The following is a 19,859-nucleotide window of genomic DNA, read 5'->3' as shown; positions in this document are numbered from 1 at the left end:
CCACCCGTGGGGGACCCGTGCTGGAGCAGTTTGCTCCTGGGGGATGGATGGACCCCGCGGTACGGAGCCAGTGTGGGAGCAGGTCTTGAAGAGCTGCTGCCTGTGGGCAGCCCCCACAGGCTCAGTTCGGGCAGGACGGCATCCCGTGGGAGGGACCCCACATGGAGCAGGGGCAGAGAGGGACCGTGAGGGAGCGGCTGTTCCTCTGTGCCCCTCAGAGAGAGGATGCAGCTGAGAGTGGATGGGGGTAAGGTGTTTTTAGTTTGCTTTGAGTTTCTCACTGCTCTAATCTGTTAGTTATAACATGTGGAGATTAATCATTTATTGCTCGAGTCTTCTTCGCCCTTTGCCTGTAATGATAAGTGTTCAGTGATCTCCCTGTCCTTATCTCAACCTCTGAGCCCTTTTCATCATATTTTCTCCCCTTTCCCTTGTGAGGGAGTGAGAGAACAGTTGTGGTGGAGCTCAGCTGTCCAGCTGGGTGAAACCACCACAAAACACAGACAGCAGTCTATGGAATTCAGCTGCCAAACCACAGGGGAGGCTGCAGGGGCTCCTCTCTACCAGGAGAGCAGACCTTTTGAAGAGGCACTCAGTTTCCTAATAGGTTCAGTCAACCTTAACATACTAACGAGCACCATTTCTCTAAATTCTTGCATATCTTTCTGAGAAAGGTAGTGGAAATGCTTTGCATATTCAGTTCATTTTTCCCTCGCTAAAGAAAAAACAGGCAAATGATTTTTATTTATTTTTAATTGCTCACTGGTTATGTCATAGTGCATTTCAAAGCAAAATATTCTGTTCAAGGACATTGTGCCAAACATTAAATTTATTTTTAAACCAGGTTTAACTTTGATTATATTACCTTTATATACATACAGGTATAGATTCTCATTTCACTAGTAGCAAAATTACTCAGTACACTGTGTTTCCTGGAAGATGGCAAAAATAGGACTTAAGTATCTATTCTGTTCTTCCACACACCCCAAACCAGAAAAATCACAGGTATAGAAAGTACAATCACAACTACATGTAGTTACAGTAAGGACCTCAGAACAAGCTAAGTCCTTATCATGGAGATGACAATTGCTTCTAGAAGTCTACACTGCAAAAATACAATACATTCCACTAAAGAGTTTCAGGAGTTCTCACAATGCCTCTTAATCCCCTTTTGGTAATAAAAGCTTCTATGACAAAACGTATCCTTCATAAAAATGACTGGATTTATATTTTTGAGCATATATTTGAAGTTTGATGCAGTCTAAACTGCAGTCTACAATAAGCTCACCCAAAACAGAGCAAGCAAGCACTCCAAGGTTGATCAAGACTGGAACCACATTTCAGCTGAGTCACCCTTTGCTCCTAGTTCCCGTGTCTGGTAGCTAGAGCTACTCTGCACCAGACAGACTCAAGCAGCGGGAAACAAGCAGTTCTTTCTACAGCTTTTGCAGGTCAATCACCTGCAAGGTCTTGACAGAAAACGTCAGACTCCAAGCACAGGCAACTGTACAGAACTATTTTGAACCTATTTACAAAGCATTCATTACACTGCGATTGTTAGACAATTAAGGACAGAGCTAAGAAGCAACAAAGTTTCCATTTATGTATCCCCTGAAATATTCCTGCAAGCAGCAAAAAAAAAAAATGGTAGCCCAGCAATCCCAAAGGGCAGCTGAGATTTCAGTTATCCTCAAACTCTGCTTTGGTTCGTGCAAAATATTAATCCCCTGCATGCAGCTTAGAGACAGTCTGCATTCAGGAAGGAGCTGCTACTTTGTGCTTGGCAAAACAATTTTAGAGGGACTTTTTAGAATTAACAAGAAAATTGAGGTAAACAAGGCGTTTTTCATGATCAGTAGTTACCCTCAGAGGTGTAAAGCCAAAGACTTTGCCACTGTTCCATGGAAATGTACTTAATCAGCACTGCTGTCGGCTTCCCATTCTGCATGTGCTGGATGAAGCTACCATTAATTAGCAAACTACCTAAACTTTACCCAAGTGACAAGAACAGAGGAACTTTACCTCCCAGACTTGATGCCTGGGAATCAGTATTCACTCACAATATTGAGCTTAACTCTATGATTTAACAGGAATGCAAATGTTTAACTGCTCACTTTCATTTCTCTTCCCTGCTATTAAGTTCAAGGAAATCTGACAGCGCTAAGAAACACCAAACGACCATGCCAAAGGCTAAAACACTAACTTACTTCCACAACATGGCCAAGACACTTTACTCTTCTCCATAAGGCAGGTCCTAGCCAAATGCACTCTTAACATCAATTGTCTTCTTCACAGATTTCTATTCTAAAAGAAGTTGCCAGACTCTCCAGCTCTAATAACACTAACAATGTAGCATAACCAACCTGATTCAGAACTAACTAGCAGAAATCTGCCATACCGTTTCAAAGGCCCTACTTTATAGCAACTTCTGCAAAAAAAGCCAAGCACTTGGTTACTGCCACTGGTCTATAACCAGTCAGTAGCACTTCTAAAAGGGCTGGAAAAGCAAGACTACAGACCTACTAGAGACCTATTTTTAGCAGGGATAGTTAGAAACAGGTCAGTAAAGGGAGAATTACAGAAAAGTAAAGGGAGAATTACAAAAAAAACCAACACCATTTGAGATGTAGGTTAGAGTCTAGATATTCTTCCCTACTCTTCACTTAATCTGTTGCTTCTTTTCTCCTTGCTCTTGCAATAAAATTGAGTAGCTTGACATGTTTAAGAACGGATACTGGGAGGCTGCAAAGAGATGGTATCAATTCTTTGTCATTACAAAGGAACGACAAACATGGGCCAGAAAGCGTAACAATCTGCTGCAAGAGTCAAGGAGATGCTCCAAAATGCAAGTGCCACATTTGAAATTTGGCAGACACAACTTCATTGTAGCAACACCAATTTTGATTCACCTCAACCTCAGCTTTTGCAATCAGAAGCAGATACAAGCCATAGCTTTCAAGACCACCTAATTTCAACATTTCAAAATACGTGCAATGAATAAGCATGAATGAAAAATATGCATTTTACACCCAGAAAAAATTCACAGTATCAGTTAAAATCAAATCTCGGCTTAATCGATTTTCCTGTAGCCTCTTCTGAAAAGCTTTCCAGCTTGTGGACAGTAAGAACAGCTATAATGAAATGTATGCATAATGGTTTGGGTGCAGTCTTCTCCCATACAGCAGCACTCAACCAGTTGACAATGAAGTACAGAGCATGAGAAAGGTAAAAGTCCTCATCCCAGGTGTTTTCTTTTGTTGTTGGTGGTGTTTTTTTTTTTCCTTTAACCATTTTAATTTCTAAGATGAATTCAGACATAACTTCTAGACTTTCTTCTTCCAAATGGCCATCTAATTTAAAAGCAACATTAAGACTCAGTATAACCCTATATAAAATTTACCTTAACTTCCCTTTTCCCAATAACTAAAAAATGTTATGTATTAGCCTTAAATGATGAAGCACTTTACTGGTCCGCATTCTGCACTATCAAAAACAAAACTTCAGTTTACTGTGTTCACCACTTCATTGTGGTGACACTTGTTCTGTGTTCACATTCTGTGTACTGTGTTCACATTCATTTTGGTTTAGAATTTTTGTTTAACTGTGTCAGTTAGCTGTGCTGAACACAGGAATGTATAAGAAGTTGGATTTTATAAGAACTGGATTTCAGTAACACCCTGTAAGCAAAATTTAACTATTTGAAAGTTCACTGAAATCTGAACCCCTCCTAGATTCCTCAAACTAAAATTCAACCAAGTAGAAAGGAGCAGAGTAATGAATCAGACAGTTCCTCACTGAGGACCAGAGGTGATTAACCTGTAAAATAAGTAGAGGGTTCCTGTCAACCTGAATGAAGTTTAAGTAGCAAATGGCTCTTGGAAGAATCCACAGCCAAATGTCTGTTTCTGTAATTTTAAAAAGGGGCAGTCAATTTCAAGAGATCTTTGGTTCCAATTAAAACAGTTGTGCTCATTTTTCCCTGCTCACTTAAAATCGTATCTAAGGCTGCTGTTCAAGAAAATTTTTGTAATTATTTTTTTTTGTAAATAGGAGTGGGACAAATAAAACCAGAGAAACATAGTTGTCATCCAGAAAATGCTACCAAGCATTCAATGCAGAGGAATATTTTCTTCCAAAATTTCAATTCAAGAAGACAGCAATTAAAAATGTGTCCCTCAAAATTAAGTTTCTTGAACGTGCTGAAAGGAACATGGTTTTTTCTAGTCCTCACTTTTTTCCTTACTAAAAGCAGCTCCCTTAGGAATGTTTTCTCTTTCTATTGTATATAGGAGTGCAGTCAGTCATTACATGTCTGTACTTAAGCCTATATGTATCATTTGCCTTAGAACTGTAAAAAGCCAACCAGGTTTCAAACACACAAAACCTACCACAAGCCTTTGATTTCTAAGGATGCAGACCATGTATGTAAAAAAAACCTGAGGTGTCCCAAGGGAAAAGTCAGAAAGTGAATTACCTACTTTCATAAAGAATAAGTCTAATGGGACTTAAGACCGCTTCAAAGTTGCAACTGAAATACAACTGCAACTACAAATAATACATAGCCTTCGGATCCATAACTGATCCTGGCTTCTGACTTCAAAAAATTTATAGTAGCTGAATATATGTGAATATACGTACACACACAATCTTTCATCAGCAAAGCAGTTGACAGTGTTAGAACATGGACTGAATGTGAATTGCAACTCGTGTTCACAAGTCTCTAACCCCCAGGCTCTCAGGCCTGCTCAGCAGTGGAAAACTGCATCCAATACACTGTTCAGGTGGCATTAAAATCCTATTTTTTTCTTTTCAGATGTTGCTGATTTTTGACATTTTCAAATCTGATTTGAGAATTGCATTTCATTACTGTACCGAATGTAAGTCATTGGTCATCTGCATTCATTTATTTCAGCCCTAGTGAAAACTGCCACCTGAATAGGGATGAGAGAACGTGGCAAGTTTTGTTCTTAAGTTGGGTCTCTGCTCATCTTCTACTTGGTGCATGGAAGGGGGATGAGCAGAAATAAACACTACCAATACATCCCATGTTTGCACATACACTGATGTCATGCATATCTCAAAATACAGAAGTTCAGACATGCTGTAAAAATGTGTTAAAACTCTAAATGCTCTCTAAATGATGATAAATCATGTAGCATTCACTGACAACAAATCAAAGCAGAGTAAAATGTTTTCTTTTTTGTGCTTACACATCAAGTTTCAGAATAACATTTTTATCAGAGTGCTTAAAGTCCAATGGAAAGCATGTTCCACTGAAATCAGATGGAAAAGATACCATTTAAAGAATTAGTAAAAGAAGTACTGACTTCCAAAGATTCATAATAAATAACAGAGCAGGAACATGCAGACTTTTAAGCCAAGATTTGTTTCCAGATTCATATTTAAAAAGTAGAACAAAGAAGAAAATCAAGAACAACCCTGGATGATTTTCCCTACAACTGAGGTCTTTTTGGCTAAACAACTGTTAATTTACTGTAAGGAACACAGGTATTGTCAGAAAATATTATTTACAGAATGATTATCAGATTGATTACATAAAAGACACATGAAAATATACACCTTCAGATTTGAAATAATCCAAACAGACTCACTACTGATAACTAAAGCACTTTGAATAAGGCGACAAGCATGAAAGATCAAAACTGAATCATGAAACTACTGAAAATAACAAATTGGGGAATGAAGAGGATAAAGCAGAGATCAGCGGAAGTGGAATGATTTAGAATTGATACTAGTGTACCAGAGATCATGGAACTTCATTAAAATTCCATTTTACCATATATAAAACTGAAAAAATCTTTATCCCCAGACCATGATTTCTTCAAGTACTGAGCAGCTGTTTTCTTAATGCATCTATGTAACGCTTTGTACTCCACATCTTACAAAATACATCACCACAATTAAGTGCATGATTGCAAACTGTGCTGAAATCATGGAAAAGCACTTCATAAATCATAGGTGAAAAGGTCACAACAATGCTCAACTCCAGTTTTTGGAAGTAGTTCAATAAAAGATGAACTTTTAGAAAAGGGACTTGGACCCCTGGTTTTCGAACTCTGACCACGCATCACTCAGTTCCATGAAGATCATTTTGGCATATTGCTCGTAAGGTTGTCCTGTGGCCTGAAAACAAACAGAATGTTAAAAACATAAAAGCGCTTGGAACTGTGCGGCTTGGGAAACATCTTGAACTTTTTTACTTGTTAACATAATGAACAACATTAGACTACTGTGTGAGTAGCATTTTGCAAGCACACAGCACTGCTGCCTCAAACAGATTTTGCCATAAATATTTTAAACAAAGCCAAAGCCTTGGTTTCCTTATGTTACTTCAAACTTCTGTGCAATTCATAAGTTACTGAAACTTAAAAAGTATTTATGAAAAGAAGAGCTTGGAAAACCTTTCAGCTAATAGCTCTAAAAACTAAATCCAGTCATTTCTGCAGTTGCTTCCCAACAGTCCTTGTAGGAATATATAATAATGCTGACTGCAAGTGATTTTTAAGTTTCAACATTAACTACATATGCCTGGCTGTGCATTTGCCTCCACACTCAAAGGAAGGGAGATAACTAAAGAAGATTCCTTGCCTTTTCACAGCAGCCCTACCTCTGGGCCAGTCCATCCCCCATGGTTAGTAAAGATCCAGTCCCACAATATGGAATTAGCCATTATTACAGGCTCTTTCTAAAAGAAAAGGGAAGCATCAAAGGCACCGGTGTAGCTCCCTTTCTGCTGCTTGGCTTTTGCCAGCTGTAGCACTTTAAGGACTCGTGTACTCAGGGTCGTAGAAAAGGAATCAAAGCTCAAGAAGAAAATGATTCAAAAAGGCTTGTATTCTGACATCGAGCAGTTAAGTGGCTCACAGAAGTGACCAAGAAACTCACATAAAGTTGAAGTAAACCACACAGTCAGGAACAGGAAAGAACAGGGGGGAGAAAAAGAATTATGTCTTATTTCTCTGCTATGGCTGCAACAAAACACAGGACTTGAACAACTGCTCACTGAACTACCAAAGATAAGCTTGAAAATTTAAACTAGGTATATTCAACACTTACCTTTATACCTAAAACATAGCTTAGAGCAATGACTCAGAAAAAGATGCTACCTTCATATGCTTGGAGACTAACAGAAACAGCAAGAGAATGCATAGAATATTTAAAAACAAGTGGAATGTTGTGTTCATTGCATTTTTTCAACTGCTGAGTAATCTCTTGTAAAGGAGGTTCAACAGGTTTTTCCCACCAGTTTTGCTGTGGCAGTCTTAGTCTTCATATACTGGTGAATAGCCTTAAAAGTCCTAAAGACTCAGCTGGTAGAAATAAAGCAGAGTCTACCAGTTAGCATTAAGTATGCCACAATGCAATCAGAACCCAGCATAACCAAATTTAGGCATTAGTGACATTCAGGGGATCTTCTTTGATAACATTGATTTGTTGAATTCTGTGCTATGTCAGGATGACAAGAAAAATCCTGCACTACCTGGATGTAGTAAGGCACCGAATTCAGAAGACAATGGAAGAGAAGTAAAGAGCATCTAGGATCCTGATCAAGAACCAACACTGTAGCATCTGTCAGAGACGTGCACAGTACAGTAAAACCAGTTGCTATTACTTCCGTCTAAAGGAGAGAAGATTAAAGGAACACACTCACCTTATCTGGATGAACTACCAGCACTGCTTTCCTGTAGTACTTCTTTACTTGCTCGGGTGTTACTAGATCTGCCATGCTAACAGGTTTCCACTTATTTTCCCCTTCCCAAAGCACTGTATGAAGAGTTGATATTAATGCTCTGATATTTCTCTCCTTTCCTTCAATCCATTCAAGAATCTGGGAAAAACAGAATGCATAAAAACTGAATGCAACAGTGCAAGCATCCTCTGTATAAAGTCTGAACTTTCACTCATTCTGTAGAAGATTGGGACCCAAGTACAATTGTCTTGCTGTATTGAGCTCCCAGGTCCAGTTGTCTTACACTACATTCTTCTTTCTTGCATCCAATACAATTATCAATTAAAAGCTGTATTTTGCATCTGTCCCTAGACAGTAGCTCACTGTTATTGATTTATTACAGAAATTCTGTCATTGGAAAAGACATTGATGAGTTAGTTACATGTTACAAAACCCTGTACAATTCATGACAAGAGAATAGAAAAGAGTACTTAAAAACATGTTACAGTTACATTAACTCCTTCGCAGGGTACAACATGAATTTCTTCACTAAGATTCTCACCTGATTTATATACAGAAGTTCATGTATGCTAATAGTTTGCTTAAGCAATTTGCAAAAACTAAAGCGTTCTTTCAGATATTTCCATGAAACTTACTTAGAATAACTGTCCATTTCATGGACTTTGTACTAGTAATATTCAAATATATAAATGTATTAGTATTTTGTTATCATCAATACACCAAGAAAATCTGAACAGCTGATCAGATAAGACTCCTAGTTGCACAGCCCATCTCCAAAACGTCTTTTAATAATTTCTTAGGACAGCAATAGAACCAGCTAACTTGTAAATGCAAGTGGTCACCCTGAAGACACCTATTCGCACTTGCCTGTTCTTTAAAGATAGTTGTGCTATCAGCTTAATCCATCTTTACTAGGTGGACATTTTGGAACTCTACAAATTAAGAACAATTTTGGTTTCAGAAAGTTTACTTTAACAAGGTACATTCTTAAATTTTCCAAACTCAGCTGACAGAAATAGGAACTTGCATTCCTTTTGCATACTTTGTGCTCTTGTCCCTGCTGCTTCATCACTAGCTAACTCTTGTTCGTGCTAATTAACTTCACGGTAGTATGACAGTTACTTTCATTTAAATACAAATAAAACTTCATTTATCTGCTTTATCAGTTTTTTTATTGTACCATTTTGCTTTGTTATTGGTAGTTCAAAGGATAAGTTCAGATTTGCATTTGAATCAAAATCTGTCAAACCAACCTTCAGTTTCAAGGGGTCCATATCTTTAGACATTTCTTGCTTTCTCATCTCAGCAATAGTTTTTGGTCCCTTTTTATCAGATTTAGCTGAAAACCCTTGATTAGATAAGAGATCTTCAAAGTCATTTGCTGAAACTTTTGGCTTTTGACCTATGAAAGGAAAAAACATTAAATAAAGTTACATGGGAGAACACATTAACTGAAGAAACATACTGCATACACTTAGCTACACCTGCATGACTTTTATCACTACCATAAATACCATTCAGCAGCTAGATAGACTCCACAAGACTAACAAAAGGACAAATGAAAGGGGTCATTGGCAAGTTTTCAGTCCAGAAGAATAGAACCTCACACATACTCATGACTAAATGCTCTCTTTTTTTCTAAATCTGAGTAGATCTGAGGAATCTAGCTATTCATGATTTTAGAAATTGTTTCATTTTTGCACTATAGAGTAATTCTAACTGCTGTACAGCAGCTTTTCAGATGACTGAATATTTAATGGTCTAGTCAGAAATGTACTGTACATTTAAGTACATTGAAATTTACGCAGAATAACAAAGGAACAAAGTATCAACAAGAACAGTTACAGAACTGTTATGAAACCCACAAATTTTGGAGCACTGCAGAACAACTGAAGTTGGATGAGACCACTGGATGTCATCTAGTCCAATCCACAATATCATTTCAAGTTAAATGAAGTACTTGTTCACTGCCATTGAAAGGGAGGCATAAACCTGTTACCAATAAATAAGGATTTCCCTCCCCTTCCCCCCTTCCAAAAGGCTAATACAGAAGGATGACATGTCCATCTCAAGGGACTGGTTCCAAGAATGAATGTCTGCTTCTTACCCCATCTCTGCTCTTTGAAACAGTGATTTGCAGTACGTTTAAGCTCATCAATTTTTCTTAAGGCTAGCTACTACTCTTTAGCTAGGGAAAGGGCTGCATCCTTTTGCCTGTTGAGCAATGTTATTAACCTACCTCTCTCCCCTGCATTCATGCAAATTTACCTTTTGAATTCAATGATAGAAAGCCAGTACCCATTTGGATGAGAGACTATAGCCCTGAGACTTTATACCCAAACATGCAAATGGGCCATGGTCAGCCTGCCTGTGATATTCTAGTGTAGCTTTACAAAAGCAGGATACCAGATTTGCCAAGTTCTCTTCTACTTTATACTAGATATGACCTAAATGTAAACAAATAAAAAAGACAAAGGTACAAGAGTTTGAGGGTAACAGCACACCTAACTTCGCCATTATAAGTAACGCCCTCAGAAAACTTACCAAAGCTTGGTGTTCTGACTCCTCTTTCTTCTCGACCTCCAATAACACTGAAGTTCCCTGTATAATTGGGTTTAGCTGTAGTGCTGGATTTAGTCTGGGACTGCCACGAAGTACTTTGTGGTTTTGTGGACTTCTGCCACTGATTTCCTGACTTCTGAGATGGAGCAGTCTTCTGACCAAACCCACTACCGGAGAATCCAATTGTGGAGGAACCTAATAATAAATAACAAATTAGTTGTTCAACTCGATATGTCACTTGCAAGTAAGAAACTTTGACCTTAACATTTAACTACACAGTTTACAGTGACACCACTATACAAGAGAAAGCATAAAAAAACACTGGTCTCATTAACAACTTGGATAGCAGGAGCCAGGGCCATGAAAAAAACTCTTCCAAGCCTTACCTCAAGTTCCCAACTGTCAATTTTTACCAGAAGCATTCACTCATCTGATCAGACAGGCACGTGTTCTTGCCCAAAAATAGTTCAGTGACAGCAGTTATACCTACCAATTTATTACACTTCAACATCTATTGATGTGTATCAGAGGACATTAAAAGCTAATTATGATCAAGAAAATGTAATATATTGAGAATATTTTCAAATGAATGCTTTCTAAGTTCCCTCTTTAGTGATTTCGTGGACTATTATTTAAGAAAACTCAGAAGATAATGCTATAGTAATCAGCATATGTTATGCAGCACAGGAAAAAAACACTGGTCATTACAATATCTCCTGAAAACTTCATATCACAATCCATAGGCCTGTGTTAACAATACAACATTGTCTTGATTATTTAGATCCCATTTCCCTTCATTTAGCTGGTATAGATACAGCTGCTTAGCAGCCTCACCAGCTACTCTATTTGGGAAGAACATCCAGGACCTTTTTTCCACTCTACAATACTCATCACAAACAAATTAAGCAGAATAAAGCTCCAACCTTTTAAATTCATTATTCAGCTTTTTGTCTCACTGATGAGAATAAACTTGAAATTTATTCTAAACCAACCCACCACTAGACTGCCCTTGTCTGACCTTGGAAACATTTCTAGAACTCAGTTCACCTGAGAAGTCACAGCATAAGATGTCTTGGCAAATACCAACAAGAAGAAAAAAATAGCATGATGGCTGAATTTGGATGCATCTAGATTTTTTGTAAGGGAAACATTTCACACCACACTTACGGCAACCTAAAGCAGAATAAGACCTCTTCATCTTGGAACAATTCCCTAAAAATGACAACAATTCAACACTAGCGTCACTATATGGATGGTTACACAACTGAAGTCAGACAGGAAGTTTGAAGTTTAATATGAATGAAATAGTGACACTTCAAATACGGAAAGACTTCTTACTTGGTTTTGAACGACAAACTTATAATCCTGTCTCATTAGTTGAAGAAAGGTGAATTAATATTTATCTCCACATGTTCTCTTACTTATGATTAGAAATTAACTTTCAGTTCAAACATTTCAGGCCAGTTTAGACTTACTCGATCTTGTTTCTATCCTTCTATTCCTTTATTTGTCCTAAAAACTCAGAAAAAAACAAAGCTTGTCTGACTAGGATCAGCAATATAAATTCAGTTTTCTCTTTCAAAACTAGTTCCCTACATTTCTGTTCTTCTGGTAACACTTTAGTAGCTGCTGTGCATACTAACAGCTTACATAAAGAATGAATCTCTAAGACCATGTACAAGATAGCTTGCTATACCTCTCAATACCTCACCTGGTAAAACCTAGTATTGCAATACATAACCTGAGAGAATTCCCTCTGCAAGAAGTGCTCCATTACAGAATTGCTTTGAGTCATCCCAATCTTTAACTTGTGAAATTTACAGAAAAATCCCTGCTACCTAAGCACATTAGCTTGTACAGTAAGAAGTGATCTTATTGTATTACTCCTTCACATAATTCTGTATTGTTTCAGTTATGGCCAACCAATTCTTCCTTATAGGGCAAGCCAATGCCTCACTATCAGCACCAACTTTTCAACAGCACATTCCTACTCTCTTGTAGAAGATCATTACTAGAAACAAGAAAGCATGACAAAAACAACTATCACAGATCACTGTTGGTATCTTACTAGTATCTTCATACCATTACTAGCTTTAGCTATTGTTTCTGTACTGTGATATAATACTCCCAATTAAGGAGTGTTCACTCTCATAACATTCAAGTCATTATTCTAGAAGTGTTTAGTCCAAAAACTCCTACAGAAAGACAATACTAAGTCTAAATTGCAGTTCTTACACTTCCCTGAAGATTCATTTCAAGCCTGAGGCTAACTAGCCCAGTTACACCTGGCCACCTCCTTATGCAGTCCTTTTTTCTAATGAAAATTAAATGATTCTATTATTAGACTTTCAGTTAAGTTGGAAAACACCTCTAAGATCGTATAGTCCAACTGTTAACCTAGCACTGTCAAGTCTACCACTAAACCATGTCCCTAAGCACCACATCTACGCATCTCTTAAATACCTCCAGGGATGGTGATTCAGCTGCTTTCCTGGACAGGTTGTTCGAATGCTTCACAACCCTTTGAGTGAAGAAGTTTTTCTTAATATCCAGTGCAAACCTCCTCTGCCACAACTTGAGGCCATTTTGTCTTATCCTGTCACTTGTTGCTTGGGAGAAGAAACTGACACACACCCCCTCCCCCCCAGCTACAACCTCCTTTGAGGTAGTCGTAAAGAATGATAGGATGCTTGGGGAAGATCTTTTCTCAAGGCCAAATAGTCCCAGTTCCCTCAATTGCTCCCCAGACTTGTTGTCTAGACCCTTCACCAGATTCATTGCCCTAAAATGAATTGATCTGAATCCTAAAATCATTACAATTCCCTCTGCTCATTCAGTGTATAATCATACCTGCATCTCCAAGTCTAACATGAAACGAGTTTACTCACCCTGCCTATAGTGTTAAAAAGTCCATATTTACCTGAACTATTGAACTAGAATAATTCTGTAAATTCTTTCCTGCAGAGCAGCTTTATTGGCACTATTTCAATACTAGAATTTTGCAAGGCAGCAGAAAATCCAGCATTGTATATTACCTTGCATTTAAATAAGGTAATTTCACCAAGAGGTTATTCGATTCAATATATAATACTAACTGCCAAGGCAACAGAAGCCTCTGTCAGCTTCAAGCTAAGGTAAAAGCATATTTTTCTGCAACTCAGTAGCTATAGGTTGTTCCAAATTGCTCTTAGACTCTTGGCAGCTAGTCACATCTAACAGCTGCCAATTGGCCAGTAGCTGTGGCAGCGTCGTACTGAAAAGAAAGCTCTTCCCCTTGCCCTTATTTTTTCTGCTGTTTGTGAAAACACCTGAGTTTGGGTGAATGTAACATCTTGGGACAACTGTTACTCTGGGATGTGTCCCATCTTACATAGCCACCTTGTACACACAACTGCAAGTTGGCAAATCTTTATAATACTGATGGAATTGGTGTAGGAGTATTTACAACAAGCACAAATCAGACCCAGACATGACAGATTTGAGTAGCAGAGCTATACAGACCTACTTAATTCTAAGAAAAGTACTGAACTGACAGTTCTTTTTTTCCCTTTATTTTGGGCCTAATCAAGAATTTAATTTGGCTTCCCATTTTATATCTTTCACAGCACCGTATCAAGCAAAAATATATAAGAAACCCCATGATCAGTTACTGGAGCAGAGAAATAGTTTCTCTTACCTTCTCAACTAGAAGTCTCAAGTATGAAGTGTGAAAAACATTTCTAAATCACAGCTGAAGTTACCTTCTGAAACATAATTCTGCATATTTCACACAATCTCTGTAAAGGTACGATCGCTTCTTGTTACACATCTGCTCACAGCAGCTGCCTGAAGCTGGTTGTTACCATTTAAAAGAAAACTCTACATAAGCTATCATTTACACTTACTGGAACAATAAGCAAATCAGGATCCAGAGAAGCATTAAGTTCAGACTCATGAAAGTAAGGCCTTACCTGGAAGACCAGATGCAAGATTGGCAAGATCAGCAAAAGGGTCAACGTTCTGAGACTTAGATGGGCTGAAGGACGGACCTGAAGACACACTGGACTGACTTCCTGTGGTAAGACCTTGACCTGTTTAATATGAAAACACATCATGTACTTGGTTTATTTAGAAACTGAGAAAATGAATAGAAATGCAATTTCCTCAACACCTCAGGTAAACCTCCCTAGTATTCTGCTAGATGACATCTTTTACCAGAACAAGAATCACCATTACTATAGGCAACTGACACTACTTAGTTCCTATACATTGAACTTATTCTGAAAAACTACTCAAATGCCTTAAAGAGGCCCTTTAAGCACAAGAGCATAGAGTCCTTTAAGCAACAAAGCAAAAGGCAGGCAGACATGTTCAGCAGTTTCAGGTGACTAAATTGACCAAGTCTGGAGCATTTCTTATCCCCTCTAATGGAAGACTTATTTCATCATACCTTCAAAAGCAGACTTAATTTGTGCCGATGGTGCATAGACAGGCCCAGAAGAATCCACCCAAGAATCCCATCCACCTAAGAGATCTGGGTAACTTGTAGAAGATGACATTTTAGTTGTCTCTAGTCCCGGGTTCCCTACAAAAGAAAAAAATCCATGATTATTCTTTTAAGAAAACTACCACAATAACAAGTATTTTGCCAGTACTGCTAGAGCTTTACCACATTGTCAGCTGGCCAACTACATGGGTTGCTTAGGTATCTCTGTAGTAGTAATGTGCTCTTAAATGGGATTCAGAAGGGTTTTCCCACCAAATTCTTTCATTTGTATTTCAAACATCCCACATACTTCAGAGAATTTCGTCCAAGGGTAACACTATGACTTTAAGAGCTTAGGTCTCATAGGCAGAAGAAATATCTAATGGATGGCTTCAGAGCATGCTCCTGTTCCTGCCAATGCAGCAGGTAATCAGAAAGCAGTAGCGTTCTGTGAAATGGTGCTCCTTATCAGTCTGCTTGCTACACAGGTGGAGCCAGGCTACTTCAACCTGTAGATTTGCTTACACCAGGCTTCACAGGAAAAAGGGAGCTCTTGACAAACTTACAATCCCTTTTATAGCCAACATTGTAATGAATGTATTTAATTAATGAGCAGGATAAAGCTAAAGCGATCTTTTCTGCAAAAAGATCGAGTCATTACATCCATGGATTAAAGGCACTTTTCTGTGTGCTGTGTGCAAAGCAAAACCACCACGCCAACTGAAAATGGACAATGAAGCATTTGCATTCGAAAGTATGCAAACATGCTACCACTAATTTTTAGAAAGTGACCCCTCCAACACACATTTGTCACCCTGAGACTTACAAGTGATTCTCCCCTTTCCCACTCACACACAGCACATTAGGTAGGCCATCCTCAGAAAGAGAGCTCCAAAGTAAGGAGCGCTCGAAGGATGCTGTGCTTTAACTCTGAGCATCCCCTTCCCAAGCACAGCTGGTAAATACCCACAGAAAGGCAGCACACCTTTTGAATTCAACTGTTTCTTCACTACTGTGCCAACAGTCAGTGCTACACCAAGAGGTGCTTTTTCAGCGCAGCTAGTATGTTTAGTGGTGCTCTAAGACAATTCAAATACCTACAGTTTAGAACATTAACCCATCAACCATTATCTGAACAGGGATATTTTGACTACTACAGTACAGCTTTTTTATTTCTATCAGCTTTTCAACTTTACGTGCTCAATGTTGATACAAAACCAATCAAGCTATTTTATGAGGAAATAATTTGAAGTTAAATATCACTTCCACCACTTCAATCCACTCTCTGATTCTACTAAAAAATAGCTCTTGGACCATACAGTTGGAAAGAGAAGACATCAGATATCCTGCAAAAAAAAAAAACTACCAAGAGCCTGTATTACAGCAGTTCTCTGCTGCATGCAAAGGAAGACATTGGTACAAAAGGCACCAAACAGCTGCTGAAGTCTACTGAAGGGAAAGTAAAGTTTTCAACCCTCTCTCCAGATTTAAGTCTCATCTTTCTGCCTCTAAAACCTCTAAAACCAAGGGAAAAACAATCTATTTGCCTCTTGGTGCTCAGAACCCCAGCTATCTGCTATATAGCAGTGCTACTGGTTACAGGAGTACCTAAGTGCCTACTCATCAGTTCAGAAATTTTACATACTATATGCCATTCCCAAAATGTTAATTGGACCTGAAATTAATAATTAGTATTGATATTTAAGCTAGAAAAAATTTGGCTTATGATCTCTGCAGTTATATGTTTTCCACATGGAGATGAGAAAGTTTACAACCACTTACTGAATTAAATTTTCCTGGGATAAAACCACGATGAAGGAAATAACTACACATTAAGCTTTCTTTATATAATTTCTCATCTACAGAAGAAATCCTTTAATCACAGAGAACAATGGGATTTCTTGTGAACCAAAAGGCTGGTTTATTATGATGCAAGTTTTTCAAGCTCGTTTAGAACCCGACCAAGAACACAATCACCACAGAAAACAGCTTCTCCTCAGAAGAAAACTAGACTGGTCATTCAACTTTCTTTTGATCACATTCCATGCCTCCTGCTATTTTTTGATCAGATCAGTACATTCTCACACGGGGAAATACATTCCTGCCCAGACTTCCATCAAAGATGACCTGCTTCCATACCCAAACAAACCAACTCTGTTCTCAGAAATGCTCACTAAACATGTATCTACTAAGGAAGAATACACACTCTTTCATCTATTGAAAATTTTGTAAGTGTGGCCACTTAAACTTAAGGGCAGGTGATCTGTTCTTAAGTAAACGATAATCCTATGTCCTAGCTTCTCTCTCAAACAACAGAAAATTAATTTTCACAGGAAATTAGATTTCCTTCCAAAACAGTTTTAGTAGAACCAACCTAAATTTTTTTGTATTATGGGCCAGAATGCCTTCACAGACGATACATTCTTTAAAAAATATGCTTTCTATACATTAAGTTTATATTTTAAAACTCCATTAAATTTCAAGCACAGTTGAGAAATAAGCCTAAAATTTTAGTTCTTGAATTAGTGTTCACTGAACAGCATTCCTCTTCATATCTATAGAGGTTAGTAATTGTTTACTACCAAAAGAAAGCCTATCCATTGTTTTAGAATTTAATTCAAACACTCACTACTACTCCAAAAATAGATTCACCATATCTTGTCACTGCAGCTTGTTTTAAATGAGCACTGACATTACCAATTTATTTTTAATGAGTTTTAAATTGTTCCTCACTTTAATGACCTGATGTTTGCACTTTCTTCTGCTCTCTCCACACAATTTTTCCAAATCTGTCATTTTTGAGAATGCTCTCCTCTGCAATTCTGTAACTGCTAGTTAGCATGTCTTCTCAGTCATATGCACTCCTTCATATTAAAAGCATTAGAACTATTAATATTCCTCATTTTCTTGTTAAAATTGATACTTGAGACTGGATGGAATGTTAAAGCCTCAAACACATACTTCATTTCAGCTAAACACACAGAAGAGCTGTCATTTAAAAGGTAAACTTAGAGAAACATGAAATGTTAACCCAGTTTCTCCACTTCCACGGTTTTTATATCTTGCATAGCAACAGTTTCAGAAACTGATAAATATTGGGAAATGCATAACTGTAGTCTGAAGAGAAGATGGGCACGTTTGAAGTATATTTAGCATATGTTTACAGAAACCTCTAGAAATACATCAAAATAGTAGACAGGCTACTGCATTTACCAGGGTACGTTATCACCAAAGTCAAAAAACAAAGCATAAACATAAAGCACAGAAGTCAGATATATAAAAATATCTTTTTTTTCCACACTTGCTCAAACGTTACAGATAGCTGAACATACTGATGATCTCCTTGAGGTTGCAGGTAAATGTTTAAAGAGCAGTAATTCTCATTTGTGTATTTTTTCAACTTCAATTTTGTACAAAAAAGGGTTCTGTCATGTAGGGATCGGAGCACCTGTCACATGAGGAAAGGATGAGTGTGCTGGCATTGCTTAACTAGGAGAAAAGGATTAGGGATGAAGGATCTTCTTGAAGTGTATAAATACTCAAAGGAAGAAATAAAGATGACAGAGACAGACTCTTCTCAGCACTGTCCACTGGAAGGACAGGAGGCAGTGAGCACAAACTGAAAAACAGGAATTCCACTTAAACAGAAGAATTATTTTTTTCCTGTAAGAGTAGTCAAACACTGCCATAGGTTGCCCAGGCTGGTTGTGGAGTCAGCAATCTTAGAGGTAAAAATCAGAAAGGACACTGTTCTGAGGAGCTTGCTCTACTTGACCCTGGCTAATTGACCCACTCAAAACAGCCTCTGAAGTGAGGCAGATTATGGTAGAGACTATGCTTCACAGATCAGTGTTGCTCAAACCTTCTATTAAACAGTAAAAAAAAAAAGTGTTTGGGAACCTCATGCAACTGTGACAATAATAGTACCATAAAAAGTGGCATGAGTGGCTTCTACACAACTAGATTATACAGCTGTTGCTTTCTCTACAGGAAGGAACACAAATATTGCAGGTAATACAGCGACTGGTTCATCCTGGCAGAAGTGATCACAACTGCAATATAACACCTAAATTTATGGTAGAGAGGGTACTTAGTTTGCTAGCCTTTTACCTCAAGGAGAAAGCCCTTATTTAAGCCAAGCAAATAACTGCATTTTTTTTTTTTAATACGATTTCTCTGGAGCTAAAAAGACTGCATCAATCAGAAGGAGAGTCGACTAGACCTACTCTGTCTACCAGGAGGGACAGCTAAAAACTGTACTCAAGCTCTGCAAAGAAAACACTTTTGGATTCAGGGGTGAGGAACAGGATACCACTGCTCTTATCTATAAATTCATTAAGGTTATGGTAAATGCAGCATCTGAGTACTACGCTATCTGGGCATTCTTGACAGCACAGAGTTTTAGTCTCAGTATTGGGTTTTACATGGCAAGGTTTCAGCACCAGGGTTGGTCTGCATGAGAAGAGGCTAGAGGATGCCCTGTGCCGCACAGAGCCAGCTTCAGCAGACCCACTGCAGGACACAGCTGTGCCCTGACAAGTTGGTGATGCAAGTTGTCCCACCGCAGCACTTAGAGGACTATGTCAGAGCAGATATCTACAGCCCATGGAGGACCCCATGCCAGAACAGGTGGACATAACCTGAAGGAAGCTCTCCAGCCTGTGGAGAGCCCACACAGGAGCAGACTTCTGGCAAGAGCTGCAACCCATGGAGAGGAGCCCATGTAGAAGCAGATGACTGGGGAGGCGGGGGGCGAAGCTGCCACCCATGAGGAACATGCTGGAGTAGTCTATTCCTGAAGGATTGTACCAGATGGAAAGGACCCAGGGCAGAGCAACTTGTAAAGAACTGCAGTGCATGGGAAGGACCTATGCTGGAGAAGTTCATGAAGGACTGTATCCCATAGGAAGGACCCCATGCAGGTGAACAGCCTGAAGAAGAAGAAGCTATAGTAGAGAGAATGGACCACAGTCCCTGTTCCCCATCCTCATGTGCCAGAGTGGGGAGAAGGATGCTGAAGAGTTGGGAATGAAGGAATGAAGTTGAGGGAAGTAGGGTGGTGGGAAGGTTTCTTTCACTAGTTTCTCACTATCCTACTGTTTGTTTTTTTAAATTAACAAT

General features: G+C 38.5%; 1 protein-coding gene across 3 annotated transcripts in view; it reads right to left on the bottom strand.

The window, feature by feature from the left end:
* Window positions 1-753: 753 nt before the first annotated feature.
* The window catches only part of GAK (cyclin G associated kinase), a 77,147-nt gene continuing 58,041 nt past the window's right edge, over window positions 754-19,859 (bottom strand). For 2 of the 3 annotated variants that reach the window (XM_035564196.2, XM_035564197.2), the window contains exons 23-28: window positions 14,703-14,837; window positions 14,224-14,343; window positions 10,256-10,468; window positions 8,965-9,113; window positions 7,673-7,849; window positions 754-6,144 (exon numbers count right to left, since the gene is read on the bottom strand). In XM_035564196.2, coding sequence (XP_035420089.1) covers window positions 6,043-6,144; window positions 7,673-7,849; window positions 8,965-9,113; window positions 10,256-10,468; window positions 14,224-14,343; window positions 14,703-14,837 — 896 coding nt within the window. In that variant the 3' untranslated portion in view covers window positions 754-6,042. The remainder of the gene's footprint in view (window positions 6,145-7,672; window positions 7,850-8,964; window positions 9,114-10,255; window positions 10,469-14,223; window positions 14,344-14,702; window positions 14,838-19,859) is intronic. The other variant, XM_035564198.2, reaches the window with a different exon arrangement.

This window comes from Cygnus atratus, chromosome Z (assembly GCF_013377495.2).
Source record: "Cygnus atratus isolate AKBS03 ecotype Queensland, Australia chromosome Z, CAtr_DNAZoo_HiC_assembly, whole genome shotgun sequence".
Taxonomy (NCBI): Eukaryota; Metazoa; Chordata; class Aves; order Anseriformes; family Anatidae; genus Cygnus; species Cygnus atratus.
Note: the sequence above shows the minus strand (reverse complement) of the source record. Positions and strands in the feature narration are given on the sequence as shown.